The 19,719-nt window shown below is 53.1% G+C and overlaps 1 protein-coding gene across 2 annotated transcripts in view; it reads left to right on the top strand.

Moving 5' to 3' along the window:
* PIGL (phosphatidylinositol glycan anchor biosynthesis class L) overlaps positions 1-19,719 on the top strand; it is a 61,865-nt gene that overhangs the window by 39,154 nt on the left and 2,992 nt on the right. For both annotated transcript variants that reach the window (XM_090026440.1, XM_090026441.1), the window contains exons 3-5: positions 4,739-4,829; positions 11,337-11,404; positions 16,640-16,671. In XM_090026440.1, the coding sequence (XP_089882566.1) occupies positions 4,739-4,829; positions 11,337-11,404; positions 16,640-16,671 (191 nt within the window). The remainder of the gene's footprint in view (positions 1-4,738; positions 4,830-11,336; positions 11,405-16,639; positions 16,672-19,719) is intronic.

Raw genomic sequence — 19,719 nt, 5'->3', positions numbered from 1 at the left:
ATGTACATCCTGGACTTGTGCTGAACTCTAGATGACAAGCTCCCCAGTAAGCCCGCAGCACCTGTTTTTCAATATGACATGCTGGTGGACACAGGTCGGATCCTCAGATCTAGTAAGGGGTTTCTCAGAGGCCCATGTGCACCCAGTCAGGATGTTCCCCACTGCAGCTGATACCGAGTTGGGTACCTACCAATGCAGGGGCTTGCAGGCTCTCCCCGGCCGTCCCTTTACCTCAGCCTGTTCTTTAAAGTTAAAAATCCACACTGAACTTCACAGAGGGTGAAAGAATAGCCCCTCTTAAGCTGACACTGCAATCAAAAGGTCTCCTGTTACGTCTGGTCATCACACAGCTTCTCTGCGTACTAGCCTTGGTTTATTTTGTGAGTCCTTTGCTTTCTGATCTGGATTCAACCTCCCAGATGTTCGGTTAACTCCCTTATTTTAACGGTATACAAAGGGCACCCTTTGTTCCAACAAGCACACTGCAGTCATTGTTCTCAGCCGGGAACCTACCGCGCGACCGTTCACCTGTTTCCTATGTGACCTGCCATCCATCTCCCAACCTTTGTGCTGGCTTGATGTAGAATTATTCATTCAGGCAGGGAAGGGGAAAGGAATCCATGCAAAAGTTGTTTCCTGGTCAGTAGCCTTGGATTGATTAGGGTCATGCTACAGGACAAAGAGGCAGCAAGGAAGTTAGGCTGAATGGGAAACTCTTTCATCTTTACCCTTTTGGAATTCAGTGGAATGGAAAATCAGACCAGTACCTTGAATGTTTTGCATTTGATATGTTTGAGAGGAAAGGGGGCAACTTCTTCCAGGAGCAACAGAGCCAAGACTATCCTAAACACAAGTGTCTCCTCTGGGACGTATTTGGTAGTTGGTCTAATAAAAGGTATCATTTCTGAACCAAGAGTTCTAGATTTTTGCATTCCCCTGGGACAGCCACTTCAGTAAGTCCTGTAGACTTCGCACAAGCTGGCTGTTCAGTTCATCTTAATCTCCAGAACGATCAGGAGAGCCTGGCTTAGGATCAAAGACATTCCACCAAGGCTGTAGGAGCGACTCCATGTGCAGTGCACTGGCAGCAACGAAAAGGCCTCTATAAGATGAACAGAGCAACTCAGGTCAGAGGCAAGTCAGCTGGCCTACAAAAAGGATATATAGCCAGGCCATGTACGGCAGGCGAAGGTCTTACAGCCTCCATCAGAAATACAAAGCATTCCCTCCGGTTTTGCTGCTTCTCTCTGCCCTTCCTCCGGTGAGGGTTTGCAAAGGTTTTTTTTCCCCCAACTACTCGGTTGGTCTAGTAAAAGACATCACATCGACCCAAAGAACCTTGCTCTCCTCCAGCGATGCGTTTTCTCAGAGGGGTGACCTCGCAAGGTGACTAAACCTTCAGGGTGGGCCAGTATCGCCGGCATGGTGCTCATTGTGAGAGCACACGGTCAGATGGTCCAAGCAAACCAAACAGACAAAATACAGCAGGCGAGAAAAGAGGGCCAAAGAGAAGATTTACATCAAGCGTTGCCTTTCTAGCTGTTAATATATTTCCCATCCTGGGAAGCTCCATCCCAGACTGAATCGTGTGTTGCCCACCACTGAACTGCGTGGTGCATTTGCTGAATGCGAAGAGCCTGCCCCGCCAGGAGAGAGCAAGTGGATGGGGGACAAAGGGGAAACAAGCCTGCTCTGACAGACAGCATTGGCACCACCTGGGACCGGACACGGAGAGCTTTCGGCCAGGTTTTCCTGGTGGTTGCTCTCTGGACTGGTACCTTTCCTCAGAGACTCCTCAGCCTTTTGCATGTGATGTCCCTGGGGGGGACCCCTCCAAACAAGCACTCGGTTGACATCAGGCTTTTGAACTGAGCCCCTCTATCCCATCCCATCCCATCCCATCCCCCATATCTCCCTGCTGCCCCCCAGCAATATGACCCCAGGGTCCTGTGCAGCCTGTGATTTATAGCTTGGTGATTGACAGCAGCAACAAGGAGATCTCTGGGGCAAAGGCCACAGGGGGTAGGGAGGAGGGAGGTGTCTCCTGGGACCAGCTCTAGTCTGCCCCTGGGAATGTGCTAATTTTCACTCCATTACAGTCCTTTATCTCAGCCCTGCGACCTTGAGCTCAGAGACATTATTGCTGTAGTCAGAAAGGAGGAGTGCTGACTTAACTGCTTAATTACCAAATGCTTCTAAGGACCTGGGCAAGGTTCTTTGGGTAAACGTGATATCTTTTAACTATTTAGTTGATCTAATAAAAGATACTACATTTACCCAAAGATCTTTATCTGCCGTCCTTAGACCAATACAGCTACAACCAACAACTCTTGAGAACCAGGAGCGTTTAGGCTTATGACAGTCCTGTGCTACTGCCACCTCTTGCTGTTCAGGATGGGATGCAATTCACAGTGGGTTAGAGCTGGTTTTTAGGGTGACTTCTCAATGGAGTGATAATTCATAGAGCAGGGGCAGATTATTGGCAGTATTTGTATTGCAGCAATGCCTTAGAATTGCCTAAGTGCCAGGCACAGTGCACACATTTACCAAAGACTGTCCCTGGAGTCAAGTGATCAGTATGACAGTCTATATATATGACTCTCTCTCTCTCTCTCTCTCTCTCTCTATATATATATATATAAATATATATATGACTGTCCTTGGAGTGAAGTGATCAGGTGCCCAGTCTGAGAGTTTACAGCCGGTGCAGGAGAGTTGGTGTCTGGGGTCAGCTGTGCTGCTGACATCTCCTCATGTTGGACAAATCACTTCCCTTCTGCCTTTCAATTTACCTGTCTGCAAAAACAAGGATGATGATGTTTCCCTTGCTGCAATGTGGGGGTTGACAAGCTACAAGCTGCCTCTGTTCTCGTGCATTTGGGTGGACAGCATTGACATCTCCTGCCCCACTCCCTGGCAAGGTGATGTTATGCAGGAAAAAAATCCTCTTGCTTGCTAGGCACAAATATGTCTCTTCAGGGGACCCTGATCCAGGGAGAAAAGCATGGCCACTTGCAAAGTGGGCCTGTTTTAATTGGTTTGGTGTGCATGGGGTTAATCTCCACATGCCTTCAGATTTTGTTACCAGGGATCCTGAACAGTTGCCTCCAGCTGTTGATTTCCATTGAACTAGGGTGACCTTTATCTGTCTAAACTAGTTAAAACCTGCTCCACTACCCAGCAGTGTTTCTGGAGGCAGCCCAACAAATGGAGAGCAGCAGCGGTGACGCTAGCAGCCTTCCAGACAGTGCTATTTCCGTCCTTCCTATTTCCTTCCTGACCTCTTTCTGTTGGGGCTCACCAGAGGTTTCCACGAGACACTTTGCTGGCCCTCCCTATCTTTACGCTGGGTTGTAGAGAACAGACACTACCCAAGCCATGTAAACGAAGAGTTTCTGACCCATCGCCTCAAGCTGCTGCCCATGACAGAGGGTGGTGTTTCCACTCTAACTGGTCACCAAGTAATCCCATTTAGCCTGTCTTCACTATTAGCAGGTTGCCCATTCGTGTGTCTATCAGGCTTGAACAGGCTGAACCTCCATTCAAGCAGCCTGTTCAAGCCTTGCTTGGAGCACATGCCACTTGGGATAGGATCACCATTTTAAGACCTGATTTGGTTTGAGCCGGGAAGCCTCCATGACATGCGGTCAGTGATACCTGGGGGCCACTTCTTCACTAGGGCAGGGCTGAGAAGCATTTTATTTTATGCAGGGTAGCGGTAAGCGTGGCAGGATGCTGCGACAGGCCAGATTTCAGAACGTAGGCATTGATTGCCCTGTGATGAAACTCGGACGCCCGGGGTTAGGTACGTCGGACTAAGATCTTCTCTCTGGTAAGAGGACTTAGCAAAAGTTCCCACTGTTGTGAATTACTGGGCAAGGTTGAGTGCCAATGGAAAAATGGTTTCCATTGGTGCTGCTGCCGTATCGATCCCTTCAACCTGCTCAGAGTAGGGCTAAGCAAAGCAGTAAGTGAAACTGCTGGCAGGCAGTGTGCAGGAGGGCTCATGCACCTCCAGGATTAACAGCAGTGTGGGTGGTTGTTTTTTTTGCCAAAAAGCCCTCTTGTGTCGCTCTGGTGTGACCTTGACCTTGGGATGTGAAGAGCAGCATGCCAAGGAGATGCTTTTGTGTTGCCTTGATGCAGAGGTTACCATCCCTTTCATCCTGGGAAGTGACACAGTGCCTTAGGAAGTGGAGTCTCTGCTCTCTGCAGCCAACAGCTGGGACCGTTATGAGTCGAAACCCCATGTCGATATGAGAAGGTTATGCCTTAGCGGTCTGCTAAGCTGCCTTGAGGCAATAATCAGACTAGCACAGGACAAGAGAAGAGTTAGAGAAAGAATGGCTTAACCAATCCTCCTGGGTCTCCATGGCCTTAGGCTGTCCTAGCGTTGCTAATGGCTGTATTATTATCAATGTAGGACCCCCCCAGCAGAGTGCTAGGCACTGGGTGATGCTTGAAAACTGGGAATCAGAGTCTGCTCTCAGTTACATCGTTGTCAGTCTGGAATAAGTCCGCTGACTTGAGTGGATTTACTGCAGCGTACCCTCTCCTCCCCCATGTTCACGTGGAGTGTTAGGCTTTGAGGAAGTCACTTTAGGGAGACGGGTGGTTTTCTTTGGTCCACCAAGTTGTCTTGGTTCCCGTCTCCAAATAAGATAAGAAGAGTGGCTTTTCTTCAGCCTGGTCCGAGCACTGGCAGCGGTGAGGTGATGGACTGTGCTTTTGTTTCTAGGGCTCTTCCGGACAATCCAGCTGTCGAGTGGGACAAGCAGCTCCTCTCCACCTTTGTGCTGAAGCACATAGAGACCAACAACATCAACCTGGTAATGTGAAACTTTCTGCAGAACAGGGGTTTGTCCTGAAGCAGGCTGCTCATGTCTCACATCTGCTCTTTCCTGTACAGCAGTTTCTGTAGAGTTTTGTTTAGTTTTTTTTTAACTGCTGGAGGCTCCCAGGAGCAGACAGAGTTCTTCCCCCACCGTGAATCAGACGCTATATGATCTTGCCTCTTGCTGTAATTGGGTCCTGTGGGGCATCCTTTATGTGGGATTTTTACCAACCTCAACCAGACGTCACCACCTTTATCTGAACTTCAGCTTCTAACTCAAATCTCAAGACAAAAAAACTTGAGGCAGTACTCTGTTGAGCCTGGGAAGTGGGACCATAACCAAACCCCAGGGTTGTTAATGGAAGTTAATCTTTGGCTGAGGCCTTCACCTGAAATGAAATGAAACCTGAAAGTGTTGCCTCCCATGGTTTTACTTACCGATACATTGTGGTGAGCATTTGTGCTCCATTCTTGTTTCTAGTCTTCTGCGGGTGCCAAAGCTCTTCCGTGGGTCTTTGCTAGGTGAAGCCAGGTCAGTTTAACCCTCTTCTAAATATATATGTTAACAACTGCTAAAAGTCCAGAAAAAGAGTAAAATAGCCTCATTAAGCAGAATGGGAAAGGATGATGTTGGAAGTTAATGAAAGATTGCACATCTAGAAACCTTCGTTCAGGTCCAGGTTGGGCCATAGGCTAGTCTGGAGATATCTTATCGTAGGCAGAGGTGAATGTTTGTCCACATCTTAAAATCACAAGCTCATCAGAGCTGTTCATCCTTATCCTTGAGGAACCCAGAAGATAGGGCTGGTGCTCAGGTTTGAGGTACTCTCTGCTCAGCCTGGCTTTCATCTTACATGAAATACAAAAGCATCACTGCAGTACGCATGACAGCAAAGGAAACCAGAGACTCTGCAGTACGCACCCTGAGTCCTATGTAGCACAGGAACTGAGAGCCCCCGGAGCGCAAGAAACAGCCTTGTACTTCCAACCGTCTATGGATTCGGAGCCTAATTTCCCATGAAATCCATTGTGGAGCCCAGAGGAGTGGCATGCAGCTCTCCTGGCGTCTTTCTGTGCGTTCTGGCCCTGTGAACAGACAGAGTTTTAATTTGATCTGAAAGCTCTTAACTCAGGGGGACTTGGATTGCATGTCGGTGACTCTCCTGGGCAGCAAAGCAAACCTGTTCAAGTCCCAGGAGAACCCTGAAAGCACTAAACCTCCCCCTGCCTGAGCAGGAAAGGCTGGCCCCCTACCTGAAAGGAAAGCAAACCCCCGCTGCTCAAGAGCAGAGGAGGCTGGAGTCTGCTCCTTGCATAGCGTGAGCTGGAAAATCACGCATGTTGTTCTTGATAGGAAACATGAACATCAGAAGTGCCCTTCGTGCCAGGCTGCTCGCATGGTATGTACCTTTGCTACCGATGAGAGCAATGGAGCGGCCCCCATGACTGCCTCACTCTGCGGTGTTCAGGACCTGCCATAGTCTCCTAGCCAAAGAACTGGGGCAGTAGAAATGTAGGGGAGATGTTCCCAGAGAGGACTTTCTCCTAATGACACAAAAGCCACCTTGGCCAGAGCTGGGGGCATCAAGCTGGCAAGGAGACATACAGCATTTTAAACCTCCTAAATAAATACTCATGACCCAGATTTCTGCTGAAGCGTCTCTAAAGCAGGAGCGAAAATAGCGTGTCAGCCAAGGAAACAAGTAGCTCATTTACCTAGTCCACCCCTGCAAGCTGGGGGTCTTCTCCATTGGAAGACTGGATTGGTACGGGTTGCAGGTGGCTCTTGGCTACACCAGGATCATCTCTGCTCTTCCAAGATGAGGGCCCTGCATTGATGGGGTAAAAGAAGTGCATGCGTCAATCATCCCAGCTTGGGGGAATTAGCTTAAACCAAGGGAAAAGCCCCCGCAAGACTTAGGCTGACATGGCATTAAACGTATAGAAGCTAACTCCGTGGAGCTCTTGTGATTGAAGAACATGCAGCATTTTCACCTCTCAGGATGGACCCCAGGTAGAGAAACCTTTCCCACTTGTCCCCATGGTCCTGGTGTAGGTAGTGGTCCCTTTTATTTCCCGAGTGTTGGCAGCAGGGAGGCAGGCTGCAGCTCCAGCGTGGCTGGAAGGAGGGGTCGTGCGGAGAGGGAGCCGCACCATGTTCCATGTGTTTTTGTTCCATTACAGACTTACTCATTTCCCCAACTGCCCTGGAAGTCGGGGAGTAACTCAATCTCTTTGAGAACTGCAGGGACGTATTTCATCCAAGCTCTACATTAAATAGTGCAGACACAGAAATTAAAGGCCGGTGCGCTCAAAGCCAAAACTAATTTATAGACTTTGGGAATGATTTCCTGCCTGCTGGATTTATAAGCAAAGGCCAGTGCCGGGAGAGTCAGCCAAGGCTCGTCTGTCTCGACCTGGATTAGAAAGTACTTAGTGCATGTAGCGCAAATTACATGGGATTGCGTGGGTCTTGGGCAGCCTCGAGATGATGCAATGCCTACAGCTCAGGATCGCAGGCAAGCGCTTGGTGACAGACAGCAGGCGTGGGACGCGGAGCTGGAGTCCAGACGGTGTTTGGGCAGACCCTAAGCTAGCGCGGCGGTTCAAGGGTAGCGGGACCTTTTGGGCGGCTCTCCATAGTGGATGGGTGGGGCTCCCCCAAGTTCAGCTGCTCGCGAAAGGTTCCAGCCTCTTGGGCCACGTCCAGACCAGATCTGCAAAACAGGCTCCTGCTCGGCTTGGAATTCAAGCTGGAACCAAGACTCCAGGGGCTGGGCTCAGCTCTGGGGTTTCGGATCCTAGTCTCCACGCCCCGAAACTGGTGTGTGCTGGCTTTGGTGTTTGGTGTTGTGTGGCTTTGCCAGACACCCGGGACATGACAGAACCCGCAGAATTCCTTGTATAAGGGAGGGAAGGGTCTTCTGAGAGACCCTGATGCGTCCCTTCTCCCCCACTGCCCCTGTCTTTGCTCAGGGTATCATTTTATCCTGTATATTTGAGGCAGGCGGGAGGAAGGGCCTGGGGGCTTTCAGGAGAGCTGGCGCCCACTCAGACATCTGCAGCTCCTGGCCAGCCAGGGCCATGACACAGATCTCCATTTCATTTGGATCCACCAGGCCTGTTTGAGTCATGTGGGGAAGAAATGGGACCACAAATCAGGTTGCTCCTACAGTGTTTTCTGGGATGGCCACTTCTGAGGAAGGAACAGGGAATCTGCTCGCCCGGGAAGTCTCCTTCCGATGGAAGATGTGAGCTGTGCTTTCAAGCGCGGCATGGAGCCAGGAAGAGTCAGGAGACCCAGAGCTCCAAACAGTTTCCCTCTCCCGTGCATGCAGAGGAAGCATGGACTCCAGACCTCTTAGGCAATTCCTCTGCTGGAAATGGAGCAGATTTCCTCCCTCCAGACCCCCCCACCTCCGGAAGGGATCTCTTGTTCTGTGTTTATCTTGGCTGCCTTGCTGGCTTCCACCAGTGAAAGTCCCAGCTCCTAAATGCCAAGGTCATCCAGAAAAATAAATCCCAGGAGCAGTTTCAGAACAGGTGCAGAGGGGGAAACCCCCAAGGGTTTGACAGCGTGAGTAGTTCCCACGTCAGGAATGTTTCCCGGCCAAGCCTGTTTTCAGCCTAGACTGTTTCAAGATGTGTATACTTGTTTGCTTGGTTTCATCATCAGTTGGGGTTGGGTTATGCATTTAAATTAAATGCATGAAGCAATGCCCTCCAGGAAAGCTCTGTGAACTCTTCTCTAGCTAGTGACAGAAGAACTGGAAAGTCAGATTTATTATCAAATGAATGAATCCCAGAGGCCTGAAGAACGTATTTCAATATGATTGATTGCTGCCTGCTTTCATGAGGTTAGCAGCGATGAACACAGAAGTCTATTGGTGTGGAGTCAGCACCCAGTGTGAGAGACGCTGCATGTAGGACAGATGTGATGTCCATCCATCAGCAGCTGCACATCAGCTTGAGCACGGTGCCTGCCGATACAAGGCCAGCCTTGTAGATGTAGCCATGCTGCAGGTGAAGGTCGCCGCTGTACCTGTCACGTCTCCAAGACAGGTTGCTGCATGCATGGAGGCAGATGCATGCACAGAATGGCATGCTGGAAGGTGCCGCAGATTGATAGGCGGATGTCTTGAGAGTAAGGTAGGCAGCACCTCTGTAGCCCATTTAAACCCAACAGCTCCCACCAGCAAGAGCTCCCATCCAGAACAGGTGCAAAGAAAGAAATGCTCCAGAGACTCCAGCAAGCCAGTAATTTCCATGTCAAGAATATCTTCCTGTCCCAGCCCTTTGCTCGTGGAAGTGGCCTGGCCTGTTTCACTACAATAATTTGCAGCTTATCTATTCCACTTCTGGGCTCTTTTCTTGCCCTCATCACCTTGGTATCTGAAGCCCTTCCAGCTGCACAATAACTGCCATGACTAATGCCTGTCACAGATGCTTTTCCTCATCCCCTTCCAGGGGCCGGATGTCATGGGGTGCTCTGTGTTGGCTGCTCAGAGCACAAACCTGTCTGGGTGTCTCCGGTTGCTACATCCTCTCGTTGGGTCAGGGTCACCCACTATCACTGTGCAGAGTAAGCACCTGATGCTGGGGGGGAGCCGAGTGGGACTCAGTGTGACATAAGATACGTGCTGTTGAATGGGAGTGGGGGGGTCAGACTGTTAGTTCTCCAGGACAAGGTCTGTGTCTTATCTCTGGGTCCACCCACTGGTGATACACCAGGGAATGATGTGACCTTGGATCATCCAGCCCATATAACCAGGTGTCTCACAGCCAGGGACAAGGACAGCCTTTGCTGGAGTCCTGAGTGAGCTGAGTGGCAAGGGTAGATCCTCTCACGGCTCTGCCTCTCTGGGCTCTAAGGCACAGCTCTGAGCAATGCCTTCTCTTATCTCTCCCAGCCACAGGCCTGACCCCAGAGAGGCAGCAGGGAAAAATGTAAATCTACCGTGCATGAAAGAGACTTCCAGGAAATGCCTCCTCCCATCTGGCCACAGTGAGGAGGCCTCCCGTCAGACATGTTAGCCAACTCAAATTCACAGCCTGGGGTGAAGTGGGAAGTCCGACTGAGGACATGTGGAAGGATTCTGTAGCAGGTGCCTGTGTTCGCTGAGTATTTCTTATCTCCCTTCTCCCAGGGCACCTTTTGCCTTAGAAAGGGCCTCTCCCGTTGGAAGAGTGGAGCAGCAGGTTGCAGCATGCCCTGGGCCATCAGGCCAGCCTGCCTAGGTGCATGTCCTTTCTGCCCCAGCCTGGGTGCTGACCTGTTGTCCTCTGAGTTGGGAATCAGGGGCCTTTCGGTACCCAGCAACAGGAGGGCAGAGTGAGCCCCAGGGTCAGCTCTGTGCCCACAAGTCATTTGGGTGCCCTTTTTGCACCCTCCTGTTCCCGCTGCCCTGTGACAGAGGTATTGCAGGGGGCAAGCGGAGTAGCTGAGTCTTGCTGCTATGCTCTGGGGAAGCCTTGGCACCTTTGGGATGTGCTCAGTGTCACTTCTGCTGGTTGGACCAAGAAGATGGAGGCCATTGACACGCTGCCTTTGAGTGAAGAAGCAGCCCCTCCCCAAACAGCAACAAGGAACCTGTCTTGTGGGCATCTGCCCTAGCCAAGAGCGTCTTGTGCACAGCTGGTTGGATAGAAGAGCTAATTCCATTGTTAGGCTGTTTGTCCACAATGTGTCTGTGGGCGTGTCTTTTAAGCGGGCTTAGCCTAAAATCTCCACTTTTAAGGCATGTTAAGGCTGCGTGTCTACATGTGTCCACCCTTAATGTGCCTTAAAAATGGCAATTTGAGACTATGTGAGCCTAAATTTGACACCTACATAAAGCAGGTATCAAATTTAGGCACAAAAAGCTAAGTCACACTAGTGCTCATGTAGATGCACTAATGCGCATTAACACGGTGTGCGTCAATGTGCGCAAATGTGACTTAGCTATTCATGGGTAGATTTAATGCGCCTTAATGCATATTAGTGCATCACATATAGACGTGCGCCTACGTTCTCGTAATGTGCCTTAAGCAAAGGCACATTAAGTTTAGGCGCACATAAATCCATGTGTAGATATACCCTGTCAGTAGCAGCGTGTTGGCACCCTGGTGCTGTGCTGCTCTCAAGTCCCTGCTGCTGTCCTAGGCAGCGTGGGCTGCATGCATGCTCAGGAAGAAAGTTCCCGGGGGGGTGTTGCTGGTAAGAAGCTTTGCTCTTCTCAGATGTTGCTGGAAACAGGCATCAGCTGTATTGGATGGGGGCGCATCTTGCTTGTCTTTCAGTTTGGCCTTTTGCTGTGCTCAGCACCAGGGGGTCTGCATTTCTTCTTACACCCGTGGCACTGCAGAGCCCTGGTGCTGCACAAGGCCCCGTAGTTCTGGGTGCTGTACAAGGCCAAACGCAGTGCTGGCTTCCAGCTGAAGAGCGCTGAGTCTGACGGTAGCTGCGAGCATGGCTGTGGGTCTCTGCATCTCTCAGTGTGTTTGTTTGTGGGTTCTTTTGCAGGTGGTAACCTTTGATGCTGGAGGAGTGAGTGGCCACGCTAACCACATCTCCCTTTATGTGGCCCTAAGGTACGGTGCTCCACACAGTCCCCGGCGAGTGGCACTGAAATGCTGTTTGAAAGAGGGTGAATGTGCTTGTGTAATTAAAGGACTGTGAACTAGAACCCAAACTCAGCTGCAGGGTGGTCTGCCCCTGTGTATAATTCCTCTGGGGCATCAGGGTGCTTTTACAAGGGGAAGAGGGGTATTTTGCATGCGGGACCAAACCCATTGCTGCTGCTGCATGACTGAGGTCAGAGCAGACATACCAAGGAGGAATTCATTCCAGTGTGCCCACAAGAGGTTTGTATGCTGATGTGCACATGGGTCTGCCAACTCTGGACTTTGGTGCGAGGGCTCAGGTACCGGCACTACTCATGGCAGGAGATGCCAGACATCAGGGCTGGAAGTCAGGGCCAGTGTGTGTTTTGTCCACATGGTTCTCGCTCCCCATGAGTGCCCTCCATGAGGGCCAGGCCAGTGATGGCAGGGAGGAGTCTGCAGGCCCACGGTGCAGCTGTATGGTACCAGTGAGGATGGGAGTTCGTGGAGCGGGGCCAGAAAAGGGTGCAGCAGGCTGGGACCAAGGCAAGTCTCCACCATGGTTGGGAGGGCTTAAATCTGGGGCCCTTTTTTTCTCCCTTCCTGTCTTGTGTCTGGCCTTGCCTCACAGACAAGCATACCTCCACTCTCTGTGCCCCCGTGGGTTCTCATGCAGGCTGCGTGTGCAGGCAGTGCTGCCTGGCATGGTTGTGACTTTTTCCACGCTGATACTCCTGCTACATATAGATTAACCCTGTCACAGTCTGTCTGTTCCTCATGAGCTATGGCTGCAATCACTGCAGGGGTGCTTAGGGAGGATTTAGTCCCACTGAGAAGAGCAAAGGCCACTGAGACCATCCCAGTATTGCCAAGAAGTCATTGTGAATCCCCGCAGCTTGTGGCAGGGCCCATGAGCTACACGGTAGAAGCATAGTGCATTCTCACGTCCATAAGCATCTCTGCTAATCACAGGATGACACTGGGGAAGGGCTTGAAAGAACCTCTGTGTCAGAGCTTTCCCATTTGAAATGATGGGGTTTTCCACAGATCTGGTGGTGGTCGCAGTCATTTTGCTGTGCGCGAGTCATAGAAATCATAGACTCATAGAAAATGAGGGTTGAAGGGACCTCAGGAGGTCACATCCAGTCCAACTCCCTGCCCAAAGCAGGACCAGCCCCAACTACATCATCCCAGCCAAGGCTTTGTCTACCCGGGTCTTCAAAACTTCTGAAGATGAAGATAGCACTGCCACTCTGGGCAGCCCGTTCCACTGCTTCACCACCCTCCGAGAGTCACAGGATGGTTTGGTTTTAAACAGGCTGTCTTCCCTCCCAGCGGGCGCTCTGTTTGCTGCTGCTGCCCCAGTTTCTGTGCTGTGTGGTGAAGTCCACCTCAGCCCAGCGAGAACGTGGAAGCGGAGTCCCTCTCTGCTTAGGGCAGAGCAAACCGAGTGGAAAACAGGCGCTGCTATATTTAACCACCGTGCATTATGTCGTTATAGCAACTGCATCCATAAAACTTATATCAGCAGCGTCATCTAAAAAGCAGCATCAAGGCACCATTAGCCAAGCCGGTCTTGTCTGTTCCATTTGGGAAAAAAGTCTCTGACTTCCCTAGCTTCCTCCCAACGGGCTGCAAGCTCAGCATGGGGCTTGAGGCTTTGCAGGGAAAGCACGTGGCACTTGGTGTGGTGATTAGGAGGTGATTATGAGGCTTGGCAGTGCCTGAGTCCCCTGGCGTGGCTCTGTGCATGCGTGCTCACTCTGGAGAGCAGCATTGCCTGATCCTGAGTATATCTGGGGCACGTGCATGGGAGAAAAGAGCATTTGCTGTCCCATGCGGTTGCACCAGAGCATGGGGGTGGGTTAAATGCCAGTCCCGAGGAGCCAGAAGGAGACTGCCGTTATCCAGCAGGCCTCGCTCAGATGAGCGGAGCAGAAGGCACCAGCTTTGTCAGTCCTCAGCAGCCGTTTCCCTGGTAACAGTGACCAGATGACCAGCTCTCTCTAAGCAGAGAAAAGAAACCTCCGGGAACGGCATGTCCTCCCCCAGCTCCTCACGGCATTAGCAGTCTGGTCACGTTGCTGATGGAAGCCACGGCCGTCCCCGCTCTACCCCAGCGCCTTGGGGATGAGAGCAGGGAGCAGTGGAGCAGCCTTCTCGTCCGTGCCCTGGAACTGCCCTGAGTCACTGGGTCTTGCAGGCACTGGCAAAACCGAAGCGTGCACAAAGGCGGCAGGCCTGCACGTTGCGAGCTGTGGGAGTTCGGCCTGCCAGGGAATCCCAGCCCGCACAGCCAGGTAGGGAGGAGGCATCTCAACTCATGAGCGTTTAGCTCTGGAAGCCTGACCTGAGATGTCTCTGGACTCCCTGGGGACCAGCTGCCCTTCTCTTCCCACATCTCTTCAGCCCATTAATTCGGCGGATCAGTGGAGCCCACGTTCTTATGCATGCGCTGCATTCCCCTGGTGCGCTGCAGCGACCAACACCATGAAGTCAGACCCTTGCGGAGGGAAGGTCTCAATGTCCCTGCACAATTTCCCATGGAGCAGAGGATCACCAGAACTGCAGACCACCCAGCGGGGCTTGGACTCCCCTGCTGTCTCCCATGGCACCCTCAGTGAGTCCCCCGACAGCCTAATCCTGACGTCCTCACTTGGTTTTTACTTGCTTCTTGCTGCCAGCTTTGGTCCGAGATGCTGGTGCTCCACGCCTCCCAGAGAGTTGTGCCTTGGAGAGCTGGTAGAGAGTTGCTCCTGAGACTGACCAAAGATCAGGTCTCAGATTGCACCTAATGCCTGAACACTGAGGTCCTGTCCTGCCAGCTGCTGAGCACCTGCAAGCCCTTAGCACTCCTGGATCTCAGGGGAGATGCTCAGCACCCTTCCTGCTTGGACCTGCGCAAGGAGGACTGTGCAGGTGGATTCCAGTGCAGGCATGCTGCCAGCTGCAGCGCCTCCTTGTCGTGTTTTCCTGCAACTTACACTTGCCCTACAATGCAGCACGGCCCATCTCCAGAACAGCCTTCCTGAAATGGCAGGAGCAAGTGGCCATCACCTCTGCTCTACTTGGAGGGGAATAGGATGGTCAATGGGAGAAGCCAGGTTTGAGGGAGTACTGTCAATATTACCAGGCGTGCGGGGGAGGCTGAGCCCTGCCGGTGTTGCATGTTCCCACCACAGTGCACCCCATCCTAGTGCTGGGGGGATGAATGAACACCCCGGCGATTTCTCCACAGCACAGATCTCTTCCCCATCACTCCGCACTGACCCAAGGGCAGCCCGTGCCACGCAGCTGGCTCAGGATGGAGGCAGCAAGGACAGCAGCTGCACAGCCGCACGTCCGCTCCCCGCTCCAAGAATAGCTCCTATGACTCGGAGCAGAGCAAGGCTGGAGCACCCTGCCGACAAGCTGCCGTGCCCATCAAGCCTCTGAACACAAGTCCCCTCTTTTCCTAACTTGAACTGTCCTTCCCTGCCAGCAGGGCCCCTGCTCCTTGCTGGGACTTCTCCAGGCAGGCCCTGAAAAGCGAGAGGGGTATCCCCATGCCCTGAGGCTTGTGGCCAGTGGTGATGATCATCAGCTGGCTCCTGGGGCCAAGCTTTTCCTCCTGCCCCTTGCACATCCCCAAGTCCGGGAGAGATGGTGGCTGAAGAGGGGGACGTCAGGTGTGAGTGGAGAGCCACGTCAGTGCCAAGTGAGGCAGAAGTCAGGGCAGACTTCCTACCTTAGAGACTAACTGTGGGGTGGAGAGGGATGGCATAAACATTACCAGGCCTGTTCCCCTGTGTGATGGAGTCAGTCCCGTGGGCTGCAGATCTTGGACTCTGGGGAAGAGACAAAGGCTGCTGGGAGACTCTATCCAGCGCCTCTGCCCCCTGGTTGCTGCGCCCGAGTTCTGCCATGACCCGCATTTCTGGCCGGACTCCAGCTTTGAACTGCTTTGTGTATTCATTACCCAGCGCTTCCTATTTTGTCTATGCCCATGTGGCTAATCCCTTTCCTTGAAACGAACCAGAAATGAGAGATGACGGGCTTTTGAAAGTGACGGGAGGAACACTGCAGTTTGCATACAATGCATGGTTTATCCTGCTGGATTTACACATGAATTGTCACATTGTCCGTGCGCAGTGCCGCGCGGGGACGATAATGATCTCTGTCAGTATTACAGAGGGTGAAGTAACCTTGCTTGGGGTTTGGGGTTTGGGTTTTTTTTGGCAAACTGGCCCCTGTCTGGGTCTGCACAGCCCAGCTCTGGGACTGCTCCTGCTGCCATCTACCGGACACCTGCACGTCTGGCCCACCGCAGCAGGGGCCAGAGGACAGCGGAGTAAACTGGAGCTCTTGGAAGTGCCACACAGCAGGGAGGAAAGAGGCACAAAGGAAAGTGAGCCCCAGAGCTGACAAGAATCAAGGCTCAGCATCTCCCCATGTGCCTTCTGCACGTGCGCTGCACCACACTTGGCATCCCCACAGTCTCATCCCCAGGCTCTCTGGGTTTTCCTGCACTGGGCCAAGATAGAGGCACCCTGGCAGTACAGCCCTGCCGTTACCCAAACTGTGCCTGGGATGTAGGGGCCATTTGTGCTTCCCACACCGCTCACTGCAACAGCCACTAAACCCCTGGCTGCAGCCCTGAGTGAAAGAGGGCAGCTCCCAAAGCGTGGGGGAAGCATCCTGGCCAGCAGTGGGAAGAGAAGTGGGTGGAAGCTCTCCTGTCTGTGCACAGTGATCCAGCCCACCTACATGTGCAGAGGCCCCCAGGGATGGCCCAGAGAGGCCTCCAGCTTCCCTAGGAGCTCTGGCGGGGAGGCACTGCTGCCACACCAGCAGCGCCTTGGTGGGCACACATTCTTGCAGTGACACCAGGTGTTGGGCAGCACCTTGCAGCATTTCCTCCGACACAACACTGGGTGTCAGGGAGCCCCTTGGCCTGGACTGCACGTGCTTGTGCTGAGGATGAGGAAGGTGAAGGCACACAGGGAGAGAAGCCATTTGTGGGCAGCCAGCCCCACTCTGTCCCTGCATCAGTGGGCCCAGGGCACCCAGCGTCTGCTCTTGGAAGTGCATTTCAGGGCATACCACTGCGAGTGCGTGTGCAAGCATGTACGAGTGTGCGCATGTGGGTGTGTGGTCCATCAGACCCTCAAAGCCACTCTGTATGTGAAGCCAGGTTTGCAAGGCCTCCCCTTGCACTCACCCTCTGTCTCTTTTTCTTCCCAGGCACCTGCACTTGGAGGGGAAGCTCCCTGAAGGTATATCGCCCACGTCTCCCCAGTGCTTGCCCCAGGTGCCAGCAGGCTCCCTCTCCCCCCTTAGGCAACACCTTCACTTGCATGTTCTGAATCATCCACCTTCCATTTGCAATGCAAATGAACCTACAGTTGAACTCCCTGCTGCTGTGTCAGCTCCCCATGAACTCCTTCCTGGACCAGGGTGTTGTAGCTGTTGGGGCCAGCCTGGCTGGGGAGCTGGGGTGCAACACCGTGCTCAGCCCCTTCTCGCTGTGTCCCTTACCACTTGCGTTTACCTGCCTTCCCCACTCTTTGACCTCCCCTGGTTTGCTGATCAGCTCTGAGACAAGATGCAGTGGGGCCAAGAGCTTTAGACATGCAGACAGAGGGACAGGTGGAACCAGGTGACCCTATGGCTGAGGGGCTTTCTAGCTCTGTCCCGGCACAGTCCTAGCTCTGCTCCCCTTAACTGCTGTGGGCAAGTATGATGGCCGTGTCTTAAACCTGTGTCCAGCCCCCAGCTGCAGGAACGGCCTCCCACTATTTGGTTAGCAGGGGGCAGGGAAAAACCATCTGTGTCCCTGCTGGGGAACAGCAGAAGCCAAAAACAGAGGAACAGCAGCTCCCTGGCATGGGGTTGCTGTTTGCTGCTGGTCTGATGGAGTGAGCATGAACTCAGACACCAGCGTCTCCTCTGCTCTGTTTCTGACTGGCCCTCCGTGGCAACAGGTAAGTCACTGTCCCTATGCATGCCTCAGTTGTCCTGTCTGTGAAATGGGAGCATTAACACTGACCTTTCCCCCAGGAGTAGGATAAAAACTGAGGACCGGGGAGCTAAAAGAAATGGAGGTTCAGGGGAGACGTGGGGGTTTCATATGTTTGGAAGGCTGTCCAGATGGAAAGTGATTGTTCTCCCCTGGCCTAGAGGCCAGAGCCTGAGGCAGTGGGCTTGAACAGCAGAGTCCAGGACCTGTCGTGAGAAGCTTCTGAGCTGCCAGAACAGGAGGAACCAGCTATTAACCCCGTGGAAGCTCCATCACCAGAGGTTTGGGAAGAGGCTGGACAGGCACGGGTCTGGGGTGGTTTAGGAGCAGCAAATCCTGCAGCTGGGCAGAGGGCTGGCCATGATGGCCCTTGAGGTCCTCCAGCCCTATGGTTCTGAGTTTGTGCAGCACTGGGAAGGGGCAGGGGCAGGGGCAGCTCGTGCTAAGCCTTGCTACAGTCGTCTGGAGAGCGGGCCTTGCTGGAGCAGCAGAGGGAGTTCCAAAGTGCTGTGGACAAGATGCAGCGAGCACCGGTTGTTACTGCCATGCCCTGTGGAGACAGATTTGTACCGGGGGCCTCTACACCAGGCTGGCTTCAGACACTGCTGGAGCTTCACGCTGGTCGTTGGGGCTGGTTTTAAGCATGTCTAAAATTGGTCCTGGGAGTCAGGCTCACGTCTAGGTGGTGCCTGTTTCTCCCCCAGTGTCAAAGGACTCCTGAAGCTATGCTCGCTCCTCTGATTACATCACATCTGACATGACCTACAAGTGCCCATAGAGTGGGGAGCCCCGGCACTGCTGCTTACACTGAGCCTTTCCAAATATAGTCTCCGACCCGTTGACATGCCCGGCATTTCTAATTTGGTCTGGCGGGCATGCGGGGGCCATGCATCAGAGGGGCTTGGTGACAGGAGCATGATGTCAGGAGCACAGCTGAGAAGCACGGGGGGCGTCTGAAATTGAACCCGCCTAAGTGCATGGGATTGGTGGATCCACAGAAAATCCTTCCACGTGTCATTGGGCAGCGAAGCCTGTCTGCGTTGTGAGACAAGATGGCACTGTGTGCAGTGATGTGCCCGTGAGCACCCTACATATCCCACCTGGTCTCCTAAGCCTCTGCCCAGCGTGGACACCTCACACCCAGCTCCTGGCTGGAACCAGCTTCCTCCTGGAAGAGCCCAGGTACAGGCACCTAGCAGGACCAGCATCAGCAGCTCTACTTGCATGTGCTTGTTGGAAGGAGAAAGCCCAACTGGCTCTCTTCAGGCCCTGCACTGCTATTCCAGCTGCCAGCAGCTCCTCTACACTTGCATCGGGTTCACAGGCACAGCAGTCTGCCCCCCACACAGAGGTTATAAGAGCAGATCCCTCAATAGCACTGGGTGGGTGTTGCCTATCTCTGACCCCAGCTGGGAGCAGGAAGCATGTTTTCCCAGCCCTTCCCCTCTCCAGAAGGACTCTCCAGCCCCTACCTGCTTCCTGGCACCCACTGCTCACAGGCAGAGCAGCCTCTGCTGCTAGTGCCTGGTGACTCCAGTCGCCTGGCTGGCACAGAAGCCTCCTGCATGGCCCTGCAGGGTACAAGCTGTGGCTGCCTGGCTGTGCCTGCCCCCAGCCTGGTCAGCAGGACTGTGAGCTGGCACCTCTCACCAGCAGCACATTCCCTGGCAGGGTTTTTACTTTCAAGGAACATGTGGGCTGCTGGGGCGGGAGGAGGTCAGGGCATTTGCTGCAGGAACTGGGGTTTCTTAGATAAAGATGGGCTGGAAGCAGAGAGGACAGTTTCCCCCACCGAGCACTCGTAACCCTAAACCCTCCTCTGCTCCCAGCTTTGCAAGAATGGCTTGGGCAGCTCTGCCAGGCTCATAAACGGTTGGCTGGAAAGCAAGAGGCACCTCACATTGTGGTTGCTCCCAGCCCCTCTCTCTGCCCCGCGCAGGGCTGAGACGCCAACAGGTGCCTGGTGGAAATGCTGGATTTTTTTTTTTTAATAATAATTTTAAAAAATATATATGGTGGAAATGCTGGGTGCCCGGGCTGGAGATTCCAGTTCCAGAGCTTTCCTCTGCTATTCAGCTCAGCAGGGCATGACCCCAGCCCTGCCAGCTGGAACTACCCAGCAAGCAGACTGCTGGGCTGCGGCTGCCTGAAGGATCTCATGTGATCAGCGAGTTCTCCATCCATATCCCCTTTGTGCTGCAAAATGTGTGCAGTCTGCTGGTGGGTACCCCCCGGGGATGGGCTGCAGGTCCTGAGCTGGGTAAGTCCTGGCACTGAACCACATCGGAATAATTCCCTTTTGGGA

The sequence above is a fragment of the Crocodylus siamensis genome, chromosome 13 (assembly GCF_052110815.1).
Source record: "Crocodylus siamensis isolate JL-2025a chromosome 13, ASM5211081v1, whole genome shotgun sequence".
Lineage (NCBI taxonomy): Eukaryota > Metazoa > Chordata > Crocodylia > Crocodylidae > Crocodylus > Crocodylus siamensis.
This window is presented reverse-complemented; position numbering and strand designations above follow the sequence as displayed.